Raw genomic sequence first — 26,941 nt, 5'->3', positions numbered from 1 at the left:
TAATGTTATGGATAGATTAGGAAATCACTGTGTTTGGGAGGTGCTTTCTGACTCCACAGCTGAGCAGCTGAATAAGGATGCAATGAGCTCTGCTTGTCTCTCTTGATATGCACTTGCTTAAAACTTTGGTGAAGATAGCTTGTGGTTATCTAACTTTTTACAGGTGAGGACCAAGGATGCTTACCTTTGCTGCTGTTGTCTAACAGTGTTCCTCCAGCTGCAAAATTCAGCTGTGGCTGAAGTGACTGGGCAATTGCAGAGTTGTCATAAAGTGACTAAGCCCTGTGTTGAGTTAGGAGGATGTGAAAGGTGCTAACCAGAAGTCATAAAATAGAGTGCTTTTTAATTCATTGGAATGAAGCTCTACAGTGCCATGAACCACTGTCCTTACTGCTTTGTGGCACCTGGGGGGTGTTTTTATTTGGACTTTTGGGTAAGACATTTTTTAATCCAATGTCAGAACACAGAATAATTACCACAGTAGAAGGAAAATGTTAATTATTATGTCCATATTGAGAAGTTTAAATTGCATTGCTTATCAGTTAGCTCAACATTAAAGCTTGAATACTATTACAAAATGAATTCATTGCAGAATGTAATTTTTTCTTATTTAGAGGAAAACTTTTAAACATCAGTAGTTTGATTAACAATATATTAATAGCTTCTAAGCTTTGTTCCCATCTGTTAGGCAGTTTTATCAGTTTAATGTAAAACCATAGTTACTGACAAAATGGACTCAAAAGCTTGTTATCAGGGGCATCAGACCATTATTTATTTGAATAAGGGTTGAGCTTACCTGTTTCAAAGAGATGTTAAGTGGGATGGAAGAGGTGTGCAAAGAGTCAAACTCTCATATAATATACTTAGAGCTGAGCCAATCAGAGATTGTTGGAAAACCAAATAGATGGGTGACTTTTTTTTATTGGAAGAGAGATGTAGCATGATTTCATTACTGATGATTGCATTTTAGTTTAGTAGAAGCTAAACCAGTTCAGGTTATGTTCATTGAATTTTAGTTTAAATAACTGTGGGATGGATTCCCTGTCATTGGGAGATTTTTGGCTTTTTAAATTGGAAAAAATCTTTGGAGAATTTGTACACAAGGTAAGAAGGAAAAAACCCTAACCCAAGACATATTTCAAAGATAACTCACTTCCATGCTACTTAAAGGTGCATCAGTGTAAGAAAAATAATATGAAACTCTGTGTGGAATTTCTGGAATTTGAGTTAAGTACTTTCGTCTGTTAGGTGGCGAGATTAGATAATCTGTTGTTCATTCTGACCATCAGGGGTGGTTTGATTTATATTGATTTACTGGTTTTAGAAAAATAAACATACTTTTCAGAAAGCCTCACTTAATGATTTTTTTTTTTTGGCTATATAAAGCTAGAGAGGGGAAGAAAAGGGCTTGAACAGAATTCAGGCTGAAAAGCCATTGCATTTTCTTCTTACTTCCACTGTGTGGGCTAAGGCTTGAGGCCAAGATCTTGCCAGAATTATTTTCAATAGTGGATTGGGGTCTGACATGACTTAGGAAATTATATCTTAGGAATGAAATAAGTTTAAAGACCATCTTCCCCTCTAGAAACTAATTTTGACATTATATAATAAGTACTTCGTCTTTTTTTTTTTTTTTTTTTTAAGTATACTTGTAATGCAACTTTGCTTTCAGTTCCTTGGGATGAATGAAAACTAAGTGTAACATTTTAAGAAAGAAACTGAAAGTATCTTATTTCATTGTCAGTGTAAGTGAGGATAAAATTGTTTCCCCCTACAAGCTTGAAGATCATGTGTGGTAGCAATGTGTATCGTGTGGAGGTGTTCCCTGTCAAATATTAAAGACTAAGCAGTGAGAGTTGCTATTTGGATCCACTGGATTTGTACTCTTTGTCAGTGAAAACCTTTTTGAGTTGAGGATTAATAAAAGGGTTTTGTAGGGATGAGAAACCACCTCACTTGAGCATCCTCAAATCTTGGTTGTAATAATCAAGCTGTTCTAAATGGTGGGAACAACTTACTGATCAAAACTTGTTTAAGAGGCTCTCACATAGATAAACACAAACTGATTTGGGCTTGAAAACCATTGCAATTTGGAGTTGTTTTGTGAAGCAGGTCCTTTGCATTAATCTCGTGCAAAAAATGAGAAAATGCAGAGAAATGGTTAAGAGTAAGTGATTTGGTGTCTGATGAATCCAAAGGAAACATACTCAGAAATGAGAGGGTATTAAACGTGTTTTCTCTGATCATTATCTGACTGCCTTATATGCAGGATGGCAGAGGTGTGTTTCATGCAATAAAAAGCAGTCGAGCTGTAACAAGCACCAAGTGATGAACACTGTGTAGGAACTGCCAAGGAGACCTGTGTGACCCAGCTGACTGGAGTGCATGGGAAAATGGCTGCTTGGAGGAGACTTTTCTTAAAAAGTCATAAATTCCAAGACTTGAACTAATGTTTTCCCTGAGTCCCTTGGGAATACTTGTAAATCAGATGATGGGATGCAGTTGGATGCTTAACTGTGAATGACACTAGTTTACAGTGATTTTCTGGATCTTTTCCAGATGTTGCTGCTTTCTGTGCCTTTGACCATATATGGACACATCAATTTAGATTAGAAAAATGCAACTTTGCAGAAGCTTTGTGGCAGGGTCTTCGTCTACTATTTCCTACCAGTAGAATCTACTGCTTACAATATATCCTGGATGTGGTCTGATTGTTCACAGCACAAGCATAGGACATTTAATTCATCAGCTAATGTTTCTTTTCCTGTAGGTTTGTGAAAACCCTGCTCTGATAGCAAGAAACCCACATTAATTTATGAAATGTAAGAAAAAACTTTAAATCCTCACCACCCAGTAATGTCTTAGCATTGTCTTCAGACCATTTATCAGAAGGTGGTATCACAAATTCATCCACACTTAGATTTTACAAACGTGCAGAATCAGGGAAGATGCTTGGCATGACAATTCTGAGATCTCTTGGCCTTTCTTTTCCTTTGTTATAAACATATGTTCAAGATAATTCTTTATTAATTACTTCTTTTGTAAAAGCATTCCACCATGAACCCATAATAATTTAATGGTGCTTGCTGGAGATTTTTGTGCTAGAGAATAAAGCTGATACTTTGTAGCTTTTGGCAAGAGTGCATCTCTAAACATTATCATCTCTAGTATTTTGCAAGTGTGGATTTCTTATACTTGCAGAGTGCTTGGTAATAGAACGGCTGTGTGGTTACTATATGCAAGATAGCCAAAAGAATGCTAGGAATCAGAAGTTAATCTCTTGTGTGCTAAAGCTTGTGAGTAGTAAACTCTAGGTTGAGTTGACTGTGGCAGGGGATTACTGTCTTGAGTTCTGGTATCAATTGTATACAATAAAATTTCTTTATAGAACTCTTGGCGATGGGGGAGATAAACTCACCGTAATTAAAACATACGTTTCTAAAACAATCCATGTATTCCTAGGTTCTCATGGCTTTCAGCTGCACACTTTGGTAAGGATGAGAGCTGTATAGTTTGCTAAGGAGTAACTTAAGATACTGTGTGTTCAGTTCTGTTTATTTGGTTTTAATTCCTGGTTTTTTACATCTTCCTGACCTTGCAGTAAGGCCTGCTCGTGTTGGAGTTGGAATTGTGTTGTCTTGAAGTCAAATCCAACCTGGATACTTCTGTGATTAGTATCCTTCTAGCCATTAACTCTTTAAGAAGTAGCAGCAAAAGGGACTGATCCAACTTGAGTAGGATCTCTGCTGATGAGTAGATAAAAACAGCATCCTGCATTCTCAGAAGTTAAATATGAAGCTCTCTTTCTAGGTAGTTACTGTTTTCTATGATTCTGGATATTCTCTTCTGAATTGGAATCAGTGTTTCACTTGTGCAAGAGGGATTTAGTTTGACTTTCTGCAGTGTTAATCTCATGGATTTACATTGCATCACATAAGTGATGATTGCAGTGTTTGCAACTACGTTCAGGTGTGGCTGTGTGAGAGTCTGTGTCACTTATAGAACAATTAGGGATGTGGAGGAGCTTAAGAAGCATTAATATGATATTTCTCAAATCTTGAACTGGTCAAGAGACCATCCAGATATGGTTTATTATAAATAGAACTTATTTTTCTCTCCCCAGTTAGGGTTTGTGAGGCTTAAGGAGTGTTAGGCAATGAGCAACAAGGTGGCATCACATTGAATCTGCCAGCTCTTGTGTGGTTCTGGATAAATGGCTTACATGGCTGATTTCTTGAATCCAGATCTAGAAAAGAGTGTCACTAGTGATTTAATAGGAATTGTTTTAATATCAGGGAAAAAAGGATGATTAAATGGCTAAGCAGTTGGAAAGAAGCCAATATGAGTTTGTCATTTCATACTGCTGTGCATCTCGCTGGTAGGACAGTGGTATACAGCCCTTTCTTAGGCAGATGGACCTGACATCAGCAATATCAGTAATTACTGAAACATTAGTAGGACGAAGGAGGTAGCAGTCCATGTGCTGCCTAGCCTAGATCTTCTCTGTGATGACATGCTGAACCTGATGACATGTTCACTGCAAGCTTCCTGAGCTGTGCTGTGGATGGGTGGTCACAGCTGGAGGCATGAGCTCCCACACCCACATCTTGCATCATTCCTTGTGCTGATGCAGTTGCCTTCTCAGGCGGGTTTCCATCAGTGACTTGAGCTAACAGGAACCCAATCCATTACAGTCACTTGAGGTCTAGCTCAGCAGATTGCAGCCAGATTGTATTACTTTCCAATATAATTCTGTTTGTAATAGGAAACCATCACTTTGTGATTCCATTCCCAACCATTATACTAGCTGAAGAATAAATGTATTCTTAAAAATAGATTAACAGGACTGGATGTTTCAAAGGTGCTTGCGGGCAGGAGTAGTTTTGAAAAGCATCATTTTCTTTGAAGTGACCAAAGTTTTCAACTTTATCAGGTTTAAAGCCTGGTTAAGGTTTTTCCTGTTTAATCAGGAATTAAAATATTAAGATATCCCATATACTTACAGGGTTCTTTTCTCCCTGACTTAATTTAAATAATGACCTTTTTTCTTTAAATGAAATATTAATTATTGTAAAATTATTGGGATTTTATAAGCAAAACACAGAAGCAGAAGTATCTTTGAAGCAGAAAAGTTAGCAATTCTTTGTCAGGCTTCTTACTCATTGAATACTTTTTCCAGTGTTTAAGATAGGTGACTAAACTGCTAAAAATTTAATCTTACTGTATTCATTTTACAGGTTGAGCAGTCAAAAGTTTTAATCAAAGAGGGTGGTGTTCAGTTGCTACTTACAATAGTTGACACACCAGGATTTGGAGATGCTGTGGATAATAGTAATTGGTAAGATGTTCTTTATATGTTCTCCCATGATAATTCTGCATTGTGTTTTGTGTGTATGAGAGATATAATACCTTGTGACGTATTTTAAAATGAAGGCTTCAATATTCAGTTAAAATATTAACACTTCTAAACTTTCATTTAGCTGAAAACTTCTAACTACTGTAATTCCAATTTGATTGAAGTGCTGTTAGCCTTTCCCCTTAAACTGAATGATGCATTTGGCTCTTTATCCACACATGCAGTGTGCAGGACCATCTTCTGTGCTGTCACGAGATGGTGATCAGTGAAGCATACTCCCTTAGCTACCCTTCTTAAGTATTCTGTTTAATGCTTTTACAGTAAAGATGATTGTGTTTGAAAGTTTTTTTCAGTGGACTTACATTGTATCTTCAGAACTGTATATTTTAGGCTGAGGAGTTGGTCAATTGCAGTGTTGAAGTATTGTAATTTAAGAAAAGCAAATGAAAAGCAAAAAAAAAACATCCCAAGCTGTGGGGAAATTGTGAACATTTATTTCTTAGCAAAACAAGGTTTCTTTGTGTAAATAATGTAACTTACAGTTTTTTATTCATGTAATCTCTGCAGCTGGCAGCCAGTTATTGACTACATTGACAGTAAATTTGAGGACTACCTGAATGCAGAATCTCGAGTGAACAGACGCCAGATGCCAGATAATAGAGTGCAGTGTTGTTTATACTTCATTGCTCCTTCAGGACATGGGTTTGTATTAGTGTATTTTATGTTTTCATTCTCTCTTATCTCAGATAAATATCCAAATTTGTCAATCTAAGTTCCAAATCAGATTTTCTTAGTGGCCTGCAGATCATGCTTAGTTTCAAAGATGAGTTTACTTTGGCTTATCAAACATTAGCAAGCCAAACACCAGAAAATACGACTGCACATTAATTGCATAACAAGAGAAATAAAATTCTAGCAATGAAAAATAAAAAGAAATTCACAAGTGCCAGGTCTGTTTCTAATCTATATGTCTTTAGATCACATTAGGAGAAACTGGTTCACATGTCAAGCAACAGGATTTTTCCGTTCCATTCTTCCTCCTTCCTTCCCATTAATGTAAACTGAAGAGTGGAAGTTTCATGCATCCTTGTAAGCATGCCGTACTTCACTTGGTGTGTAGTATTTTGTCTAGTGGCAATTCCAGTGTAGGCAGTGCAGATTTTTTTTCAGTTATTATCTCCCACCCCTGCTTATTTTTCACTTGATCAGACTTCTATCTAGTGGTAGACAGAGAGAACTGCATTTCCAGGGTTTATTAGGTACAAATTATCTATCTGAAACTAGTTGCCTATCTTTTTATCATGGAATCATGTTTAAATTTGTCAGAGACTCTTGAGTTATACCTTCAAAACCAGGAGGAGACAAAGATAAGTATCTGCCTATTCTATTGTGTAGGTCAAAAGTAGTAAAACTTGTTGAAGGGAGTGATGAAGGAATTTAAAGAGTATTCCTCAGGCAGTAGAAAATGCCAGCTATTACACTTAACTTCTGTAGCTAGCATTGGAATGGGTCTAATAATTTTGAACTGTACAGATACTTCCAAATATGGAAAGATATGTCAGAGGGTGGAGTTTGTCTTATGTAGACTTGCCTTTATTAAGTGTTTTGTTGTTCAACAGGCACATCTGTAATGCCAGTTTTGCTCAACAAGCATGTCAGTTTTAAATGCAAACACTTGAATTCTTGACATACTGTTTTACTAGTATGCAAAACCCAAAATGTAATTTAAATTAATGGAAGATGATTCCTTGTGTTATTCAGTTGTTTCTGAGCTAATTTTCAGATTCTTCAAAAAACATGTCTTTCCTCCACACTTCTATGTCTGATAGAACTTCCTAAATCAGTGGGTGGTACAAATTATTCATAAGGAAAAAGTAATGTTTCCAATGGATTAAGATTTGGTTGCTAAATTTGTGAGGCTAAAAGCTGTAAAAGTATATTCCTTGTACAGGTATTTCATGTTATTATTAGGGGAGAAAAAGGTGTAAAATTATGCTAGGTTTGCATACAGTTTTTCAGTTTCTGGAATAAATGCTTAGAATTATCATCTAAGTAAGGAAGTTAATGAAGAAAATTGGTGCTGCTTTTAGCATGCATTTCCTCTTTTAAGATGCTGCCCTCTCTGAAATACAGAGTTCACTTCCTACCTGGTTTTTGTGGTGATGCAGTCTTTGCTTCTGTTTTCTGTGCAGCCAGCAGCACATCTAACTCACCAAGTAGTGTCCTCTTCACTCTCAATGCATGATTATATTTACGTTGAATTAAAGCATTTGTAAGTGAATTTATTTCTGCCTGTCCTTTTAATGCATTTGTAAAAGCCTGCTTTAGAAATCTGGAAGTTTAAAAGAACCAAAACACAATAGTTAAAGTCCTTCCATTTTCTGCATCCCACCATTTTTAGCTAATATTCCCATAAACACCTGAAATGATTGAATTGGTTTCTGTGGAAGCAGGGGGAGAGATTGGAGGGGTAGGAGGAGCCTTCCAGGTAAGTGAGTGGGGTGATGATGGAATTTACTATATTTCTGCAATTTTGGTATCTTAATGTAAAGCTTTCCTGTTTCAGTCTCTGATGTAAACTCTCAAATCCTTAGGTGAGCTGACCTTTTGAACAACTCTGCTTTGACAGCAACCCTTCAACTCAGTGTTGCTGCACTAGGTGAAAGGCAGCAGCTCTACTTTGCCTTTTTGAGGCAAGTAGAGGGAAGCATATTAAGGTGAATGGTTAACCAGAAGAGTGTTTATAATATAGATGTGCTTTAATATTAGCTATTTAATGGACACATGTTGAGAATTAGTGAAATCACTGACAGGTAGAAAATGTTAAAATGAAATTAAATATGTGTTCTTGAGCACTGTCTCATTCTTTTATGTATGGTTTTCAGAAATTTCAGTACCAAATGAATCTGGTTTTAATGTTTCTAATCCTAATTTGTTTTAGATGAGGAATAATCTTGTTAAATCCTCTAATTGAAACCTTTAAGCCTGACTAAACTTGCTGTCATTAATGCATCAAAACCTCTCTAGTTTTACTTCAGGAAACAGGAAATACTGACCACTTTGATCCTCATAGACGGTGAATATACTACCACACAGCCACCTTATACCCATATGATGGTTTAGTTTTTTGTCACTGTCATCCACTTTCACAACTGTCTTTTTGTTTTACATACCAATTTAGAGATAAGATATTTCTAATTGATTTGTATGTAGGCCACAGAGGTTACCATCTTCAGAAATCTTAAGGTCTTAAAAAAACCAAAAGTCTCCTAGCCCACCATCAAGAAGAAGCATACTGAGACATGGTTTTCAGAACCTGAACCTGTATGTGTGAACAGAGCATAATTCACAACTGTGAACTTTTATCAGTCAGGCTTTAAGTGGGATTATCTTCTCAGCTAATAACACAAACTTTACTACCTTCTTAGGAGAGTTCTTATCACTTGCTAAAATGAGGCTACTTTCAGCTAGCAGAAGGCTCATGACTGCTAGTAGTATTAACTTACCACTTCTTCCTCTTGTATTATACAATTTAGGGGATTTCCTGTAATAACTGCAGGTAGCCTTCTCATTTTCAGTCGTCTGTCACTCATAAATCAATGTCTTAAAAGTTGTTGTCAGGACAAATCTCATCATTTGTACAATCTTGTTTAATTAATATAAATTGCAAAGCTCTAATGCTGTATTTCAGACTTAAGCCTTTGGATATAGAGTTTATGAAGCGCCTGCATGAAAAAGTGAATATCATTCCACTTATTGCCAAAGCAGACACACTTACACCCGAGGAATGCCAACAATTTAAAAAACAGGTGAGTTGAAAAATTAATATTTACAACACAGGGTAATTTAGTAAGTTGATCCCTATGGAAATGGTGAGATTTAACTTACATGCAAAGTTTAAACCCTGAAGCAATAACTTGAGACAGCAAAGCTAAATAATTTATATATCTAGATTTAATTATAATTCTTGGTGAAATAATCTTGTTTCTGTCCTCAGGGGAAGAGGTTTCAAGTATAGTATGTTTCTTGGCAAGTGAAATAATTCACTGCTGAGATAAAAATCAGTAAGGAAGGAAAGAAGCTTTCAAGATTTAGGTGCCTAACAGAAGCATGTTTAAAAAAAAATAAGGTATTCAACAGTATCACAGTATTACTGTTTGCATTGGGGTATTCACTTGCATGTTGATGCACTGTAATTATTAAAGATACCTCAGCTATTAGATGAGAATCAATAAACCTGTTCACTCTTGGGTGTGGTAATGCATTTTAAAGATGGCGAGATAATTCTAACATTGATACAACTGATAAAATGTCTTTGTATTTGTAAAATGTATTTGCTGTAAGTGTCTACAGGTGGTTTATGTTTTATTTTCAGCTACATGTTAACAGTAGAACAGTTAAGCTTTGTAGTATTGTATGAAGAGTACAAGGAGGACTTGGAACAAGACAAGACATAAAGTTTGATTTATCAAGCTCAGTCCAGTCCTAGTTTAGAAGAACACAGAGTTCTGAAAAGAAGGTGGCATTAAGAGGTGTTGTGTGTAAAACTCTTGATTTCAGTAGATAGATCAAAAATTATATTACAAAATGAAAAAATGGTAGAACACAGAATATTTCTAAATACATATGCAGCTTTATCAATGAGTGGATGTTAAACAGGGGAGACTTTTCCAAACCAAACTTGGAAAATAAGTCTTCGCATGATTAGGAAACCTAACTTCTCTTAAGACTGCAAACCCATGAGCCAGAAATATTCCCCAGGGCTCTGCAGTGCAGCTGTCAGCTAAATGGTCTAATATTTTTCCATCCTGAAATTCTGCAAAACTAATCAGCTTGTTTTTAAAAATACCCTTCAGACAAATAGAGCATCAAAACAGCACAGTTACTTTTCTGATGACGCTCTCAGTTATTCTTAAATTTTCATTATTACTTGCAAATGTTTTTCAACATTACTAACTGCTTGAGTTGATCCATCAGTCACAGGCTCTATAAAAATAGGCAGGTGATCCTGCTTCAAGCAACTCAGGTATGCTAGAAACAGAAAAGAATAGGAGTGACAGCTGTAGCCATTGTGGAAATTCAGAGGGATAAAGTGTGCCTGTGATTATCTATTTGAGTATCTGTTTTTTCTAAGGGACCCAATTGTGAGACTGGGTGACTGACAATTTGTTGTATTAGGTTTTGCACCTAATTCTATGCAGGTAGAATTCCCATTAGAGTAAACCTCTTGTTTGTCCTGTTGGAGAAAACTGGTATCAATTTTTGCTGTCTTGTATTGGTGGATAATATTCTGGTAGCTGGGAGACTCTTGCTCTGATTGTGTCTTCTCTTGACTAAGGAGAGATGGTTACACTGTGAACCCCTTGGGGGTCGCCTGAGGGTGTTAAACATGTGCAAGTTTCATGTTGTAATTTAAGTCACTTCAATCTAAAGGGTTTTACATATCTAACAAAAGGAGGAGAATCAGACTGCAGCAGGAACATCAAACTGTTATGAAGTATGAAATCCTCAAACAAATAATAATTTTGTTTCTAGATAATGAAAGAAATCCAAGAACACAAAATTAAAATATATGAATTTCCAGAAACAGATGATGAAGAAGAAAATAAGATTGTTAAAAAGATAAAGGTAAACTACTTTTCTTTTGAAAAAGTGCTTGCAGGGGAGCAGGGGGGTTGAGTTTGAAAAGCATTCTGTCAATAATGAAGAAAGAGCCCACCAAAATGTTTAGAAGATAGAAATCAGATGTAAAGCTGTTCTAAGGGTCAGTGTTCCTTATCAGCAGCAATGAGTGACATTTTTAAGTCATCTAAGTCCTTCAGTTGCTAAAATTCACCATGAGAGCACTAGATCTCATGTTCACTAATGAACTCTTAAAGACCACTTTTAAAGATTCATCCTTATTTGACTTCTGTCCACCCTTCACAGCCTACCACTTATTTGTTTCTGAGCTTTGAAGGAGGCAAGGGTTGTCTTTCAGACAGAGGTGTGCAGTGGCATGAAGTGTGTGCGTTACAGCTAAGTATCTCTCTGGCTGACTGATACACTGAAACCTTAATGGAGATAAATGACTAAAGAAAATCAAAAGGACTGTCAGACTGTTGAAAGGCTTTTTCTTAGTTTACTCATGTTTTCAGTTTGTTCTTTCATGTTGGAGTCCATGTTGTGTACGTTTCTTGAGCCTTGCTTCTGTTTGTTCAGTAGCTGTAACAGCTTGTAAGAGCTTTTAAATTTTTCTGTTACTGGGGAAATCTCCTAGGATAGATAAACACAAATAGGACAAAAAATGGAAGATATTCTGGGACTAAGCCTAGAGAAGAGCAGAATAAAAGCAGAGACAAAAGTGCAAAATACTGAGCTTTGTACTCTGTCCCTTTCTGCCCCTTGAAGCTGCTTTTGGCTCCTTTGTTGCTTGTTACACTGGAGGCATTCTTGGTTCAGCTGAAAACAAGACTTTGACGTAGTTCTTTGCCAAACCTTTGAAAACTGGGTACAAGATCAAGTCAAAGTAACTGCCCTGGTAGCCAGTGGGTATATGACTTGGTAAATAATTGTGCAGTTGAGTAAATAGGAAATGGATTGCCTCTTGCATAGCTTACTAAGTAGCAGTAATGTCTGTTCCTTAACTAGATTTACAGAGTCCAGCAGCATAAGGACTTCAGAAGGAGTGTGTGTATATTTAAGTCATTAAGCTGGGCAGAGGTCAATAAACATCACTATTCTTGCACTTTTGGGTTATCTGCATTGCAGTGCTACAGCACTGACCTAGCTTACATCAAGTTGATACATGGGCATGCTTTCAGTTTCTTTTGGCAGCAGATTTTGATTTTTAAAGTCATACTTTATCTTGTAGGACCGTTTACCTCTTGCTGTGGTAGGTAGTAATACGATCATTGAAGTCAATGGCAAGAGAGTTAGAGGAAGGCAGTACCCATGGGGTGTTGCAGAAGGTAAGGCTTTCTTGTGATTTTTTTTTTTTTTTTAATCCATTTAAAAATTACTGGATATGAGTCTGTATTTTAAATGTTTGAAATGCTTAATTTGAATAGTCTTTGGTATGGAAATTAACTGAATATACTGTTTTGTTATTCTGATAATATTGGAACAAGGTAAAGGTTTTGGAAACATGTAACTTTGCAAGCAGATTTCTGTTGAAACCTCAGTGAGAAATTGTAAATCCTGTAGTAATTTGTTGCAGGTAATTATGTGATTTAAATTACAGTTGTTTTCTAGCTTTTTTACCTTATTTATCTTCATTTAAAACCTGTGCATTAAATTCTTCTTTCTAGAGCACTCATGTTATAAGTATTAATTTGATCAGCTAAATTGTCACAAATACAGTTTTTCTCAGAACATCTGAGTTTCAAGTGCTGGGGTGTAGCAAAGGATAGGTACCTGGTAATGAATAGAGTACTTTTTTTTTCTTTTTTATCTTTTTAAATTTGTTTAAAACTTACTTTATACTGCTATAGAGATTTGAAGGTAACTGCATGTTCTTCTGGCAGCCATTACTTGTGCTTTAATGCCATTCATATATTTCAAATGCCACATGGCTTGACTTGCACCACACTCTGTAGTAAAACAATCACTATTAGACCGTTTTTCCATGATCATTGAGTCTTTTCCTTTGGTGTGCATGTATTGAATAAAAAGAATATTTTTTTCCCCCCTCACTATTTCTGCCTTCCAAGGGCAATGGACTATAAATTGGATACAGTGTAAAACAGACAAAAAAACCCCAGCCAACAAGCAGTGTATGGACCAATACTTTAAAAAGGAATGCTGTAACACTTTGAAGTGCATGTCTGGCAGGAAATGAGGTTTGGCAGAAAGTAAAAACCAGCTGCATCAGAGAAGATCAAGCTTTATTTCAGGCTCTTCTGTTGGCATTTGGAGATGTGCAAAATAGTGCTGCTTTTCTTTATTTTATAACCAATTTCTGAAAGGTTTCATGTTCCTGATTGTGTGACTTTTGGAAGGGAAGAACTAGCCTGACTAAAAGGAACCTCTTGGAGTGGCTATCAGTCTGTCAGCTAAGGACAGCAGGATGATGCTTTTTTGAGAGTATGATTTCATGTACCATCTGAGCAGAATTTACCAGTCTGTGTAAAACCATGGAACAAAATAATGCAGGAGTGCAGATACAAGAATGAACACACAAATGTTCTGCATTTTTCTGTAGGACTCACTGAATTTACTTGGGCTATTTTAATTCCTTCATAGTTTTGTTTTTTTTTTTTCCTTCCCTCCTTGCCATGTCTGTCTTTACTTCAGAGGCACATTGGAACCTGCCCTATGCCTTTCTTTTGTGTGTGCTAAGAGCTTTGTGTGTTGCCTTCTCTGTCTGCACATCAGATAGTTCTGGAGTGTGCATTTTTCTCCAGTGTCATTTCATGATCTCTCAGGGAAATACCACTCACAGCATCAGCCTCTTCTACTTTATTGGTGTGATAGGCACAGTGGAATGGGTGGCATCTAATGACAGCTGCCAGTTCTCCCTTGATCTGTAGGTGGGTGCATCAAATTCAGTACACAGCCTTCCTTTATTTCATTAATAAAGAACTCAATCCATATTAAAATTAAAGTGAAGACTTCCGCAACTTACTGGGCAGGGACAGAAAGGTTGAGTGTGTCTTTTAAAGGTTTTTGGATGTAGCTGGATCTAGACTGAGGTCTTCAGTTAGTGTCTGATCCTTACACAACTGTGCTAGCAGGCAGCCAAAGGATCAAACAGTTGGTTAAACTGGCAAAACTGTGCTTCTGTTGTGGTGGCTTATTCTGCTGCACTGACTCAGAGTACAGTTTGCCAATATGGCTTAGGGGAGCATAGGAACTCTGCTAGCAAGACACATTAATACAGTTATGTTAATGTTTTCCTTCTGTTAACACACATGTTGTTTGAGTAAGGAAAGGCTGTGGGAGTAATTTGTTGTTGGAATGAATGTAGATGGGTGACATCTTACCTCTGTGTAAGGCACAGATTTTGGTTGACATCTCAACAAAAGCTTACTTCTTCTTGCAGTTGAAAATGGTGAACACTGTGACTTCACAATTCTGAGGAACATGTTGATAAGGTAAGTAACTGACAGGTAACATTAAGTTTTCTGATATGTCTGAGAGATTAGGAAGTCATATATTGGAGAAAAAAGAATTTGAGATAGTGAGTTCATACGAATTCCCGTATTTTTAATTGTAAACAGTTACTTTATTTTATGATAACTTGGTTAACCACATATTTAGCAAGCAGTGTTGTTGATAGTAAATTTTTTGTGATTACTTGTTGCTAGTCTGTAGGAACCTCAGTTACCTGTTAGTGCTGATGTGTACTTAGTTGTAGGCAATTTCTAAAAACTCTGGCACTGAAAATTTACCTAAAGCCAGACTACCTGTGCTTTGTTGTGTTAGGTGCTGAGTCCTGTGCTCCCAGCAGTCCACTAGGTGACATCTGCTGTAAAAGCTGTTAGTTTGATTCCTAAGCTTTGCTTTTCTCCAGACTGACGATGGAAAATTGTGAAGTGAATGCTTTTAGCTTAGTCTTGAACTTAACGTTTAGCTTTTGTGGAATTAAAAGATAGAAATTAGGAAGGTTTGGCTTGTTTTCCTCACCTACTACAGTAGTAATACACAGTTTTCTCATCTGCCTATCAAATACCTGCAAGTTTATCCACAGAACTCAAACGTTCCAAAGACTGTTGTGTAAGTTAGTGTTTGGAATATTGAGAGTTTTAGATAGTTTAGTGCAAAATAATCTGGTATTTCTGTGCCTGTGCTGTCTTGACAGCGCTGATTTAAATGGTAGAGTAATATCATTATGGGGAATGGGACATTAATGGGAGGATATAATTAAATTCAAGTCAATCTCCAAAATGAACAGGGACTGATATTTCAGATTGTATTTTGTATTTGCGCACTAAGCTGATAAATTACACTTATTGACAGAACTCATATGCAGGACCTGAAGGATGTCACTAACAATGTACATTATGAGAACTACAGAAGCAGAAAACTCGCAGCTGTTACATACAACGGTGTTGACAACAACAAAAATAAAGGGCAGCTAACAAAGTAAGTTCCTGCTAAGGCTGTATTGCACTTTAATCTTTTTACTCTCTTTTTTCTTTTTTGTTTGACTGGTTTTGTGAATGTGTGGTGGTGTTCTGGGTTTTTTGGGGAGAGGTGCCAGTGCGTTTCTATGTATATAGCCTTCAGTCAGATGTCTCTTTGCTGTGTCTGAAACGATATACCTCTTGTTTACTTGTAATTTGGATTTTTTTCCTCTTTCACTAAGGTTTACACTAGTTTCACTGAACATGTTAAATAGTAGATTAAGCTTTGAAGAGAATTGTTAGATTTACTCAGAATTTCATTTCACTGTTACTACAAAGTTTTTGTGCATTAATTTCTATTTATTATCTCTTATTATTAATAATTTTCTGTTTTGGTTTTTATGTTGCATGTGGAATTATTGGTCAGTGGTCAATACTCTGTGTCGGGGATATTTTTGAGAAGAATGGGTTAATATTTGTATAGAAACTCCAAAAAAGCAGACCTGCTACTGTCATCTTTGAAATGCTGCTCTGGCTATTCATATGGCTGCTTATCATGGTAGGGGAATTATTGCAACATCATTCTCTTTTGTGAGAAGGGAGTTGCAATGCAGTGTTTGGGGGCTTTTGTAGCTGTTTTTTTCAAATTCTGGTATGTCATCGTTATTTAATCTGACAAGAAGTTATTTGCCAACCTGGTGAAGCTATCAGAAGATTTAAAAGTAGGCTCTACTGTGTTCTGAATTGTATAATGCTATTTGAAAATAGCTGCACTCAAATACCCTGCTCTGCATGTAGTAACTGCATCAACAGTAATTAGTGATTAAATTAATGATTAATGGCGCTCTTATTTTGTACTATATTTAAGTGCAAATTTCTCAATCAAAATATAGGGTAGTATTCTTTTCAGCTAATGGTATGCAAAGTTACAGCTGTTCTTCCTAGAAAAGATCCCTGAAATCAGTTTGAAATACCTGCTATTTGCACCCATATGGCAGCTACAAAGCCATTTTCCACTAAAGAAATGTCTATTCTACACTCCCTTAATGCATTAAAAGTTGTGACAAAATGATTTAAGTGGACGTGATTTAGTTTCATCTAGTGTGAGTCTACATGAGACTTCCCTGCTCAGCACTGACAAAAAATGTAACAGTTTATGTCAGTTATAGCAACTCTTCAGAAGTGTACTTGTATTTAAGTAGAGTTTCTAATTAGGTCAAGTCTTAAAAATACTAGTTTTCAAATATATGTGTCTGTAACACTGTGGTTACTTCTTCTCACTGTCATGTTTCTTGCCATCATGTTATCCCTGACTCATATCTCCAAGGCTTCTGAGTGCACATAGCAACTATGTCAGGTGAAAATGTAATAAACAGGAGTGCAGAAGAGAAAATTAAGCATTTTCTCCAGGACTTCTATTACTATGCTTTTTACTGTACTATTATTTGCTATTACTGTACTGAAAGTGAAACTTCCCCCCCATTGTTATTTGGGATATCAAAGAAAGTTGTTTACATTTTTCTCTGTGTGTTGTTAAATACTGGGGTTTCTTCCATACCTTTCAAAATCTTAGTATGTTTTCCTTAGATTTTGGAAAATCTGAATTTTAGTGACAACACTTTGACCATTTTTGTTTTGTGTCTGGTTAAATTTGTGTTAGTCTGCACCTACAAACTCAGTCTGTTACCTCATCTGTATAAGCACTGGTTATTCTGCATTCTTAAAAATAACAGTGTGACTATTCAAAACTATTTTTTTATTCCAACATTGCAGACACAATAAGATGTTATTTTATACAAAAATATATCCATGAGTAGGTTTCAAAACTCCTTGTGACCTTCATTCACCTCTCCACCCCACTCAGTTTCTGATAGCATTCCTGATACTTCTTTTTGATCCAGAACCTATACTACAAGGGTCTGGAATTACTTTGCTTTCTAAGTATGCTCACTTTGCATCTCTTGTCAATTCAGATCACTGTGCTGTCCCACCTGAATATTTCCTGGTGAATGAATGTGCCTTCTGGAAGTATTTTCTCCATTAGAAGTTTGTTGCTTGAAACACTGCAGTACTGCAACTCAGAGATGAATAAATACAATTGGTGCTCTTTGCTATCAGGTTTTTTTTGTTCAAGAAAACGAGTAAATATTTGCAGTTTGATGAAAAATGGCAAAGTCTATTGCAAAGTTACAAAGACTATTTTGAATGTTTTGTAAGAGTTTGTTCCCTGGAACATAGGGTGACTTAATAAGTAAATATATGAAATTCTTGAATGCATGTGCTGGTTATGAAGCAGCTGATGCTATTTTTGTTTTTACCTTAACCATATGTTGAGTTGCAGCTTTTTTTTTTTTTTTCTTTTTTTTTTTCTTTTTTCTTTTTTTTTTTTTAAAGCTTTAACTTGCTTTTTTGGCTTCAGCGTGTTTTTGTAGCTTTTGGTTTTTTAATCTGGTATAGTTGAAGCAGCATAGATGGACTCTTCCTGATTACCACGTGCCTCCTGGAAACTGAGGGGGAGGAACAGATATTAACAGTTTATCTGTGCCTCCCCTTAGGAATTTTATGCTTGCCTGCTGGCCTTTTGAAAGAAGCATCTGTATCTCAAATTGGAGCAATATCAATTCTTGCATGAGAGACAGCTCCTGTGTCTCTGTGTGAGAATGGAGACGTGCTCTGATACTGTCTGGTGGTATTACAAGCATATGGTTAAAGACAGATACACCTTCTGGCTCTGGAAACTCCTAAGCTGCAGGGTTTTGAGAGACTGGGAGGGCAGACATACCAGGAGACATGCAGTGGTGCTTGTACTTTTCCAAAAGTATCTCCTGCTGGCAGCTGTTGGAGGCTGGATTGACCTTTTGTACCTTTAAAACAGCTGTATTTTTATGATTCTAGCAGATCTCAGTTTTTCATGCAGCTGTTAACATATTTCTTTAGACAAAAATCTTAATGTGAAAACAAATAGAAGTATGTACTACAAGTTTTAATAATACTGTGCAGATGAAGTGAAACATTTTTCTATCTAGTTAATGATCTTAACTCTGATTTGCTTCCTTCGATTTGGTGAAACTTGCATTTTCTGTAAGTAACTTCTTAACTTAGGAGCAAACCAAGACGTGTATTTTCCATTACTATGGAGCTTTTTTTTCTATATTTTAGGTTTAGTCTGATTTTTCAAAATTTCAATACATTCCTAATCATTAAAAAAATAAAATGTCAAGGTAGTCTTCACATATGTAGATAATTGTCTCTTTAAATTGTGTGGTAATCGTAATTTCACACATGTACTATGTGAAGTGAGAAAATTGGCGTTTGCTCTGAAATTCAGGAGTTAGAATTCGAGAAGTCTTTTTGGTTTGCTATATGAAGCTGCTGTCTTCAGTGAAATTAAAATTTTGGAATTTTATTATAAGTCATATTGTACGTCATAAAGATGGGTCTTACCCATCATCAATCCAGGGTAACAAAATACACAGTGCTCGAGCCCCTCCGACTGCTGAGCCCAGACCACTTCCAGCTCCTTTTGCCTGTATTCTTGGTGAGTTCTGTGAAACAGCTCTAATGCCATGAAGCTCATGTGAGAGGATGGTGAGATCAGAGCTTGTTTTCAGCCCGTTTTTCGCTGAGCCGAGACACGCTGGCTGCAGCATCCCGGTGCTTGGGGGAGGTGGTGCTGCAGCCGAGCCGCCGCTGAGACCTCTGCTGGCCGCAGGAGCCAAGAGCTCTTCCTGCAGCTTCAGAACATTCCCGGGCATTCAGACTCTGGCCTCTGCTAGCTGACACATTCTAAACGAGGAGATAAGCCTCCAGGTGGCATTGGTTTCCGAAAACTTGGTTAGAGCAAGTGGTGATTCATGTCACTAAAATATTTTAAATCTTTTGAAAAGCAGAGATGTTGTAGGATAACTATTCCTGAGAGCATCTGCACATCAAACCTGTGTTAATATTGACATGATGTAGTGATCGACTAACAGAATTTGAAATAAGTATAACAAGCTTTAACTAACAATTTTTCCTTTTAGTATGAAAAATTTGCTTTTGGGGGAGCACATAATTAGCTTTAGGAATCTAATAATATTGAATTTACTTTTTTAATTATTGCTTTTTGGTTTTGTGGTTTTATTTAAGCATGCTAAGCTAAGCCTCTGTATTTTTTGTTTTTTAGATTTGACACAGTTGAAGGCATGTAAGTGGTCATTTAAATTTTTCCAAAAAATTTAAGACAAAAATTCTCTAAACACAAAAAGGATTTCACTGTTTGATGTTTCAAATTTAAAACAGTTTCCTGGTATCCTGCTCTTGGCACTGTTTTTTCCACTAGCAGTTGGTTTGTTTTTTTTTTTTTTTTTCCTAAAGCTGTGCTATTGTAAACTTAAGAATTTTATAAATGCATACAGTGACAAATACCTCTGTAAAAACCCATCCTCTTTTGAAACCTTTTGGCTAGGATTCAAGTCAAATTTGGTCAAATTTCAAAAAGCAGTAGAAGTGCATAAATTATGCAATTTCCTCAGTTTCTATCCATAGCTCAGTCATCTTTATATAGATGCTTATAAAGAATTATTGAAATCTTTATTCTTACCTGTAAATTTACAATTCTTCATTGAATTGGGGATTTAGTAACTTTAATGATTTCTGACCATGATTTTATCTTATTACCTGCTTGCAGAGGTTCTACTTTGCACATACCTAGAATAATTTTTCAGTTTTGCAGAATAACTTAGAGGACTGTTATTAGAACACATGTCCTCTGAAATCAGTTAATTGTTTTACATCTTTGTTTAGTGGTTTGTGGGCTTTTTTCCCTTCAGCTCTTTTTAATTTTTTTTTTTTTTGTGTGTGTGTGTGATTTTTCTGTTTGTTTGTTTTTGTTTAAATCCCTTGTATAATATTGTCCTAAAATACAGGGCAATGTGCTTTTACCCGTGTCACATACTTAGGACCTAACAAAACCAGTTGTGACCTGTGTTGTAAAGCTCTCAGCTGTAAATGCTCACTTGTCAGTTAATCAGATTTTCTGTGCAGACTGATTTTTAGCACTTTATCAAACACAGCTTGCATGATATCCCCATTGGATTACAAAATTTTCAATCAAAGGACAGTTCTGCACTCCATTCAAGTTAAAACTGCAGCAATGATTCCACAATATTTATTCTACTTGGTAGATTAATTTTTGAAGAGCAGATGCATTTGAGAACTTTACATCTCTAGAAGAAAATAGTCTTGTTTTGACAGCTGCTTAGCTTCCACAAGTACTGCTACTCACCTCTTCTTTTACTTCCTTATTACTTTTGTGCATTATTGTACCTCACCTGTGTTTAACCATTAATTTTTTCCTTGTAAAAGATTGCTAGCAATTGGCCTTTTGAAGGACTATAGTAAAAATTAAACTGAAGATTAATTTCAGTTCTGTATATTATACAGGATTTTACTCACATGTCCAAGCATTGGAACTATTAATTCAGGTTCAATTTAATATATATATTAGATATCCTCTGCTGATTGATTGATTGTAATGATTCCAAATGTAATTAGTACTTCATTTTTGCCAACACAATAGTTAAAACTTTGTCCTTTTAAGCCATAGATACTCAAAACTGAAATAAGAGGCCAGTGTTTTGGTTTGCTTGCTCTTTGTGGAACAACAGTCTTAACAAAACTCTGTAGCAGTCATCACTAGATCTCAGTCATCCTGTTTTATTAGATATTTACAGTGGAACTTACTATTTAAAACCCATATCACCATAACATGGATAGCAGGCTTATACAGCTTTAAAAATTAAGTACAATCCAGGAAAGTATGCCATAAAGTACATGGAAAAATTAAAAATTATGTATATTTTTATACATTACACTTACTAATAGCTTTCTAAAGGAGAACCTTCCAACTAACACATTGAAATATTGATGTTCAGTTGCCAAATCTTTTTTTTCAAAGTTGATCTCACTTTAATACTACAACCAGAGCATTCAACACAGTTGTAATGTTAAATGTCACTTGGTCTTGGAACTTGGGAGCAATGAAGATTTAGAGAGAAAATAGGACTTTAGTCTGCAGCCCTCTTGATTTTCTTACTATGTCCATTAATTTTTTTATATATTTGAATTACGGGAAAGAAAGAGATGCCTGAAGATCACTTGGAAGATGCTAATTTTCTTGTTATAACGTTGATTTCCTCTCTTCCCATAACCAGGTGGTTCTACAGATAGAAATTTCTGTCAAGAGTTTCTCTTAACCTAAATGTAGTGTAAATCAATTGTGGGGGAGGAAAAGACGTTGTATGTAATACCTTTTTAAGTAAAACTTATCTAAACAGTTAATATAATAATGCAAATTGAATTTAGGCTAGCAGTGCCTACAGCGATGTGTGTTTATCTTACTGCTTCAGCACTTTTATCTTGCTTTTTCCAGATGCCCTAATGTAACATACAGGGAAAAAAAAGTTCTTACTAGCTAACTGCTTCTTCTGAATTTATGGCAGGAGCCCACTGGCACAGATGGAGGAGGAAAGGAGGGAACATGTAGCCAAAATGAAGAAAATGGAAATGGAAATGGAACAGGTGTTTGAGATGAAAGTCAAAGAAAAAGTTCAGAAACTGAAGGACTCTGAAGCTGAGGTAATCAAAATATTTTAAACACTAATATAACTTGAGGCTGAACAAGTGTAGAGATGGGACATTTTGCCAAGACTTTGCAACATAATTGATTCCATAGCTGGGTTTTGTGTCAAGACAACACCGTTCTTCTTTCTCAGCATGTTGCCTTTGCTGAAATGGTAAAAGCATGAACTTAAAATGTAATTTTAATGTTCACGTGCATTCTATTTTTATTTATAGTCATAGCATGTTAAAATGCTCCTTAACTTCCTTACCCTTTTCTTCTCCCTTTTCTTTTGATCATTTTATGTTTATTTTTCCATGTGATTTTAAAAGTTCTTGAGACTTTTATGGCTTATATAAGCTAATGCAGTAATGATTATTTGTTGTATGTTTTGGAATAGCATTTCAGGAATTGGACACAATGCCTGTAGGACATCACCTAAATGAAAATTACTAGGCTAAGGAAGAGTCAGGGATTTGTTTTTGTCAGTGTCCCGGTATCATTTGAATAAATTTTATGGATTCTTAATTCTAATTTCTGTTATCTCCAGGTGAAGTCCTCACAATGAATCTGGTTTTTTACAGGCTTCAAGGGGCTCTGAAAGTGATCTTTATATAAGGGACTATTATAAAGTTTAAGTAAAAGTAAAAAATAAAATAATTTTTTAAGTTAAAAAATTAAATAATTTTTTAAGTTAAAAAATTAAATAATTTTTTAAGTTAAAAAATTAAGTAACTTTTTAAGTTTTGGGAAAGCAGTTTCTCACAAGAAGCCTAATAGAGAAGTTCAGAACTGTCAAAGTTCCTAAAGAAGTTTGTTTCCAAATTTGAGGAAAAATGAGGAAACTTGGAAGTGTAGTTGAAATACTTGGCAGCCTAGGCACTGTAAGAGGTGCCAAGGCATACTGGATAAGAGCAAAAAAAAAATCAATCTAGATTTTTTTTTGTTTGGTGGTGAGTTTTTTTGGGGGTTTTTTGGTTCTTTTTTTTTTGTTTTTTTCTTTTTGGGAACTGAATAGATAAGGATGTGAATAGTAAGATAATGCCAGTCAGCAATTTGAGGATTTTAAAGCTGTGTTTTATCTGGATCATGGTTTTTGTAATCACTTGATTTATCCTTTCTTCAATTTCTGTCTTGAATATTTTTGAATCCTTTTATACTTCTGGGCTCCGCATTCTCCTTGTTAAATGAAAACCAAAAATATTTCTGGATTTCATGTACTATCTCATGACTTTCTGACTGAGTGTATCCTGTCATACCAGTTTTTTATGTTCATGCAATTCATTCTTCTTTTTACTTCACCATTCATGGCTTTTTAAACTTCTGATGTTTATTTATCTAAATGTAGAAAAGTAGGCAACAGACAGTGCTGTATAAAAATGTGTAAAAGGAAATAGGTTTTCAAGGGTTTGTGTAAAACAGGGTCTTGCAAATGAGTAAAGAAAGAGGAAGTTTTATATCACTTTCTCTGACGTGTGGACATCCGGTCGAGGGAGGGGATTCTGCCCCTCTGCTCTGCTGTGGTGAGACCCCCACCTGCAATGCTATATCCAGCTCTGGCATCCCAGCACAGGAAGGATGTTGATGTGCTGGAGCAAGTCCAGAGGAGGCCACCAACACAACTGGAGGGATGGAGCACCTCTTCTATAAGTGAAGGATGAGAGAATTGGGATTACTTAGCCTGGAAAAGAGGAGACCTTGTGGTGGCCTAATTGTGTCCTTCCAGTATTGAAGGGACCAACAAGAAAGATGGAGAGGGACTATTTACAGGGGTGTGGAGTGACAGGACAAGGGGAATGGCTCTTAACTGAAAGAAAGTAGGTTTAGATCAGATAATAGGAGAAAGTTTTTTATTATGAGGCTCACTGGAACAGGTTGTCCAGAGAAGCTGTGGGTACCCTAACCCTGGAGATGTTCAAGGTCAGGCTGGATGGGACACTGACCATCCAGGTCCCTGCCCTTGGTGGGAGGGTTGGAATTAAATGATCTTTAAGGTCCCTTCCAACCCAAACCATTCTATGATTTAACTCAATTCAAAAAAACATTCTATCACACAAAAGGAATCACTTCTCCTGACAAGTGTTTCCATCCTCACATACAACACATTTGATTGTCAGTCCGTCCCATCAACTTGCAAGAGAGAATTCTTACTCTGTTTTGGAATGTAGACAATTCACTTCCTCAATAATACAGATTCATCTGATTAGCAAATAAATTAATCCACTTATTTTTTTTTTCCAAATACCTCCATGATAGTTAACGCTATAGGATGAAATCAATATTTTGGGTTTTTCCACCCCACAGAAAGTCAAAGATGCTGCTCTTTTATGCATTAGTGATACTCAGATTCTCTTCAGTTTGCTGCTCAATGTTTGTGTCAAATACCAAAGTATTTTTTAATTTCCTTTTATTTGCCAAATGTAGCTGCATACAAATACTGTTTGTAAATTGGGCAGCATTTGGGGCATTTTCTGTTAACTGTAAAATGAAGCTTTCATTTTCTGTTACTGGCAATACCTATGAGCATGGTGTTTTTAGTCTGAACTACTTTCTCTGAAGGAAAATAGAATACATGATTTTGTTGCATTAGTAAGTTTAGTTGCTGATGTTTGTTAAAAGTTGCTGTGTTTTCTGCACCTTCTGACTCCGTTTGTAATCTTTTACAGCTGCAGCGACGCCATGAGCAAATGAAGAAGAATTTGGAGGCACAACACAAAGAATTGGAGGAAAAGCGTCGTCAGTTTGAGGATGAGAAAGCAAACTGGGAGGCTCAACAACGTATTTTGGAACAACAGAATTCTTCCAGGTAAATTGGAGTCTTGTCCTGCAGTTCATGGTAGAAGTTCTGTAGCTTTCTGCTCAAAGGTGACTTCTGGGACAGTAATGGTCCATCCATGGTCACTGACCACTATGGAGGTGTCACTTAAAAGCCAAGAAAAATCTTGGACTGCTTTTAGTTACAAGTGATTGTATTTCAGCAATAGTGACAAGATAATTAGCTTCTAAAGCAGATTTTAGCCTTTAAAAATATGGTACCCACACATAAATAAATCTTTGTAAAAAAATAAAGGTTTATATTAATAGATTGCATCAGATTTCTGGGGGATGAAGAATTAAAGCTTTGAGAATTAAAATGTTTAATTCCCCATGTCCTTGGGAGGGGAAATCTGGTGATAGCTGCATTGCTTGATTCACACAGTACAAATACTGTGTGCTTAGTAGGTTTCATCCATTATGTTGTAACCAGTAAAGCCTTATTAAAATGCCTGTTTTAAAATGTATCATTTTTTAAATAATCAGAACACGTATGCATTATTTAACAAACTTTTTTTTTAAATGTCAATTTAGAACCTTGGAAAAGAATAAGAAGAAAGGGAAGATATTTTAAATGCATCATTTTGACCACCAGTTATGTATTAATTGCCAATATGCCAGCCTGGACATCAGTGTTTGTTGGATCCGTTTGACCAATTTTGCACCAGTCGTATCCATAGTAATGGATTTAACAGCATGACAAATTTTTGTTAATTTTGATGGAGAATGAGATGCCTTGAATTGTCTAGGGTGTTGTGTACTTGGAAAAATAACAGCTCTAAGTACCTTTTTTCATTCTTTTTTTTTTTTTAAACAGGTGTCATTTTAATGCAAAAGAAAACATTTTACTGTTGTACAATCATGTTCTGGTGGTTTGACGGTTTACAGGATATCAAAAAATGCAGGACTCTAGACGGTTTTTAGTGAGGATAAATTGCCATAATATGATGCAAACAATGCTTCTCTATTATTATAATACAAGAACTCCATTCAGTGCAGCATATACAATAATGTAATTTAGTCTAACACAGTTGACCCTATTTTTGACACTTCCATTGTTTAAAAGGACACATGGAAAAAAAAAAGTTGTAAGCTTACAGTGCACCTAAGCTTTTTATAACAACCCTTTTATGTTTTGGATTCTTTAAATATATGCTATTCTCATTTAGTAACTCCTTTAGCCAGGAGGATCTCATTACTGCTTCATTTTTTGTAATAACATTTAATTTAGATATTTTTCCATATATTGGCCCTCCTAAATAGAATATAGCTTCTTTCATATGGTAGGAACCAGTGAGTAAAACTTTCCTTTAACTCCCTTTTTACGTTTTATGGTAAGTAGCAGGAAAACGCATTTATAGGTCATTTCTAGGCAAAATTGTGGAGTTAACTACCAACCTGTTTCTACCTGTGTGCAGTCTTTCTTTATTTTACTAGAAATGGGAATATGGCCTCGAGAAAAACATCACCATTTTGCATTTAGCTGTATTCATATACTGCATTTCTGTATTTTTGTTTGTATTGTAAAAAGTTACATAATAAACAATGTTGTGATGTAACACGCTGCTGTGTCAGGATTTGTAATGGAGTTTGAACAGCTGAGTACTTCTCTGGAAGTGTGTGAATTTCCTTCCTCTCTGATTGACCTGTGTCTTTGATTCATCTGAGGAATCAGTTTAGCATATAGAAGACCGCATTTCCATGGCAATGCTCTGAATTGGCTAAACAAGGCTCTTTCTGTTATGCCCAGGAGAGGGCACCAAGTGCCTGCACACCCCGTGCTGTGTCCCACCACCTCCCTTTCCGGTAGTCCTGCTTTTCCTGCTGTTTTTACTGACTTCTGCAAGCTTTTAGGAGGATCTGGTGGATGGGTGGGAAACAACACGTTTGTAAGTTGTTAAAAATTAATGGGGATTTCTTATGTCTGTTTGCCTATGGAGTAATGAAGAATATCTAATTTTTTGCAGATGTTCCCTGTATTATCACTCTGTTTCTGCTCATTTTTCTTCTACATGAGTTATGATTACAGAAATATGATTTATTCAGCTAGCTTCTCAAAGAAACTACATTTTCAGTATGCATAAAGGCTTCCTTGTAACTCATTTCAAATATTCTGCCCCTTTT

General features: G+C 36.0%; 1 protein-coding gene across 4 annotated transcripts in view; it reads left to right on the top strand.

The window, feature by feature from the left end:
* Positions 1–26,376, top strand: part of SEPTIN7 (septin 7) — a 77,465-nt gene extending 51,089 nt beyond the window's left edge. For 3 of the 4 annotated variants that reach the window (XM_086847471.1, XM_086847469.1, XM_086847465.1), the window contains exons 4-13: positions 5,238–5,338; positions 5,924–6,058; positions 9,048–9,165; positions 10,892–10,984; positions 12,210–12,306; positions 14,379–14,430; positions 15,296–15,421; positions 21,885–22,020; positions 24,670–24,809; positions 25,352–26,376. In XM_086847471.1, coding sequence (XP_086703597.1) covers positions 5,238–5,338; positions 5,924–6,058; positions 9,048–9,165; positions 10,892–10,984; positions 12,210–12,306; positions 14,379–14,430; positions 15,296–15,421; positions 21,885–22,020; positions 24,670–24,809; positions 25,352–25,391 — 1,038 coding nt within the window. In that variant the 3' untranslated portion in view covers positions 25,392–26,376. Of the gene's footprint in view, positions 1–5,237; positions 5,339–5,923; positions 6,059–9,047; positions 9,166–10,891; positions 10,985–12,209; positions 12,307–14,378; positions 14,431–15,295; positions 15,422–19,567; positions 19,589–21,884; positions 22,021–24,669; positions 24,810–25,351 lie in introns of all 4 variants that reach the window. The other variant, XM_086847462.1, reaches the window with a different exon arrangement.
* Positions 26,377–26,941: the final 565 nt, after the last annotated feature.

Source organism: Cyanistes caeruleus, chromosome 1, assembly GCF_971803275.1.
Source record: "Cyanistes caeruleus chromosome 1, bCyaCae1.hap1.1, whole genome shotgun sequence".
NCBI lineage: Eukaryota > Metazoa > Chordata > Aves > Passeriformes > Paridae > Cyanistes > Cyanistes caeruleus.
The sequence above is the reverse complement of the archived record's forward strand: the minus strand, read 5'-3'. Positions and strand labels throughout refer to the sequence as shown.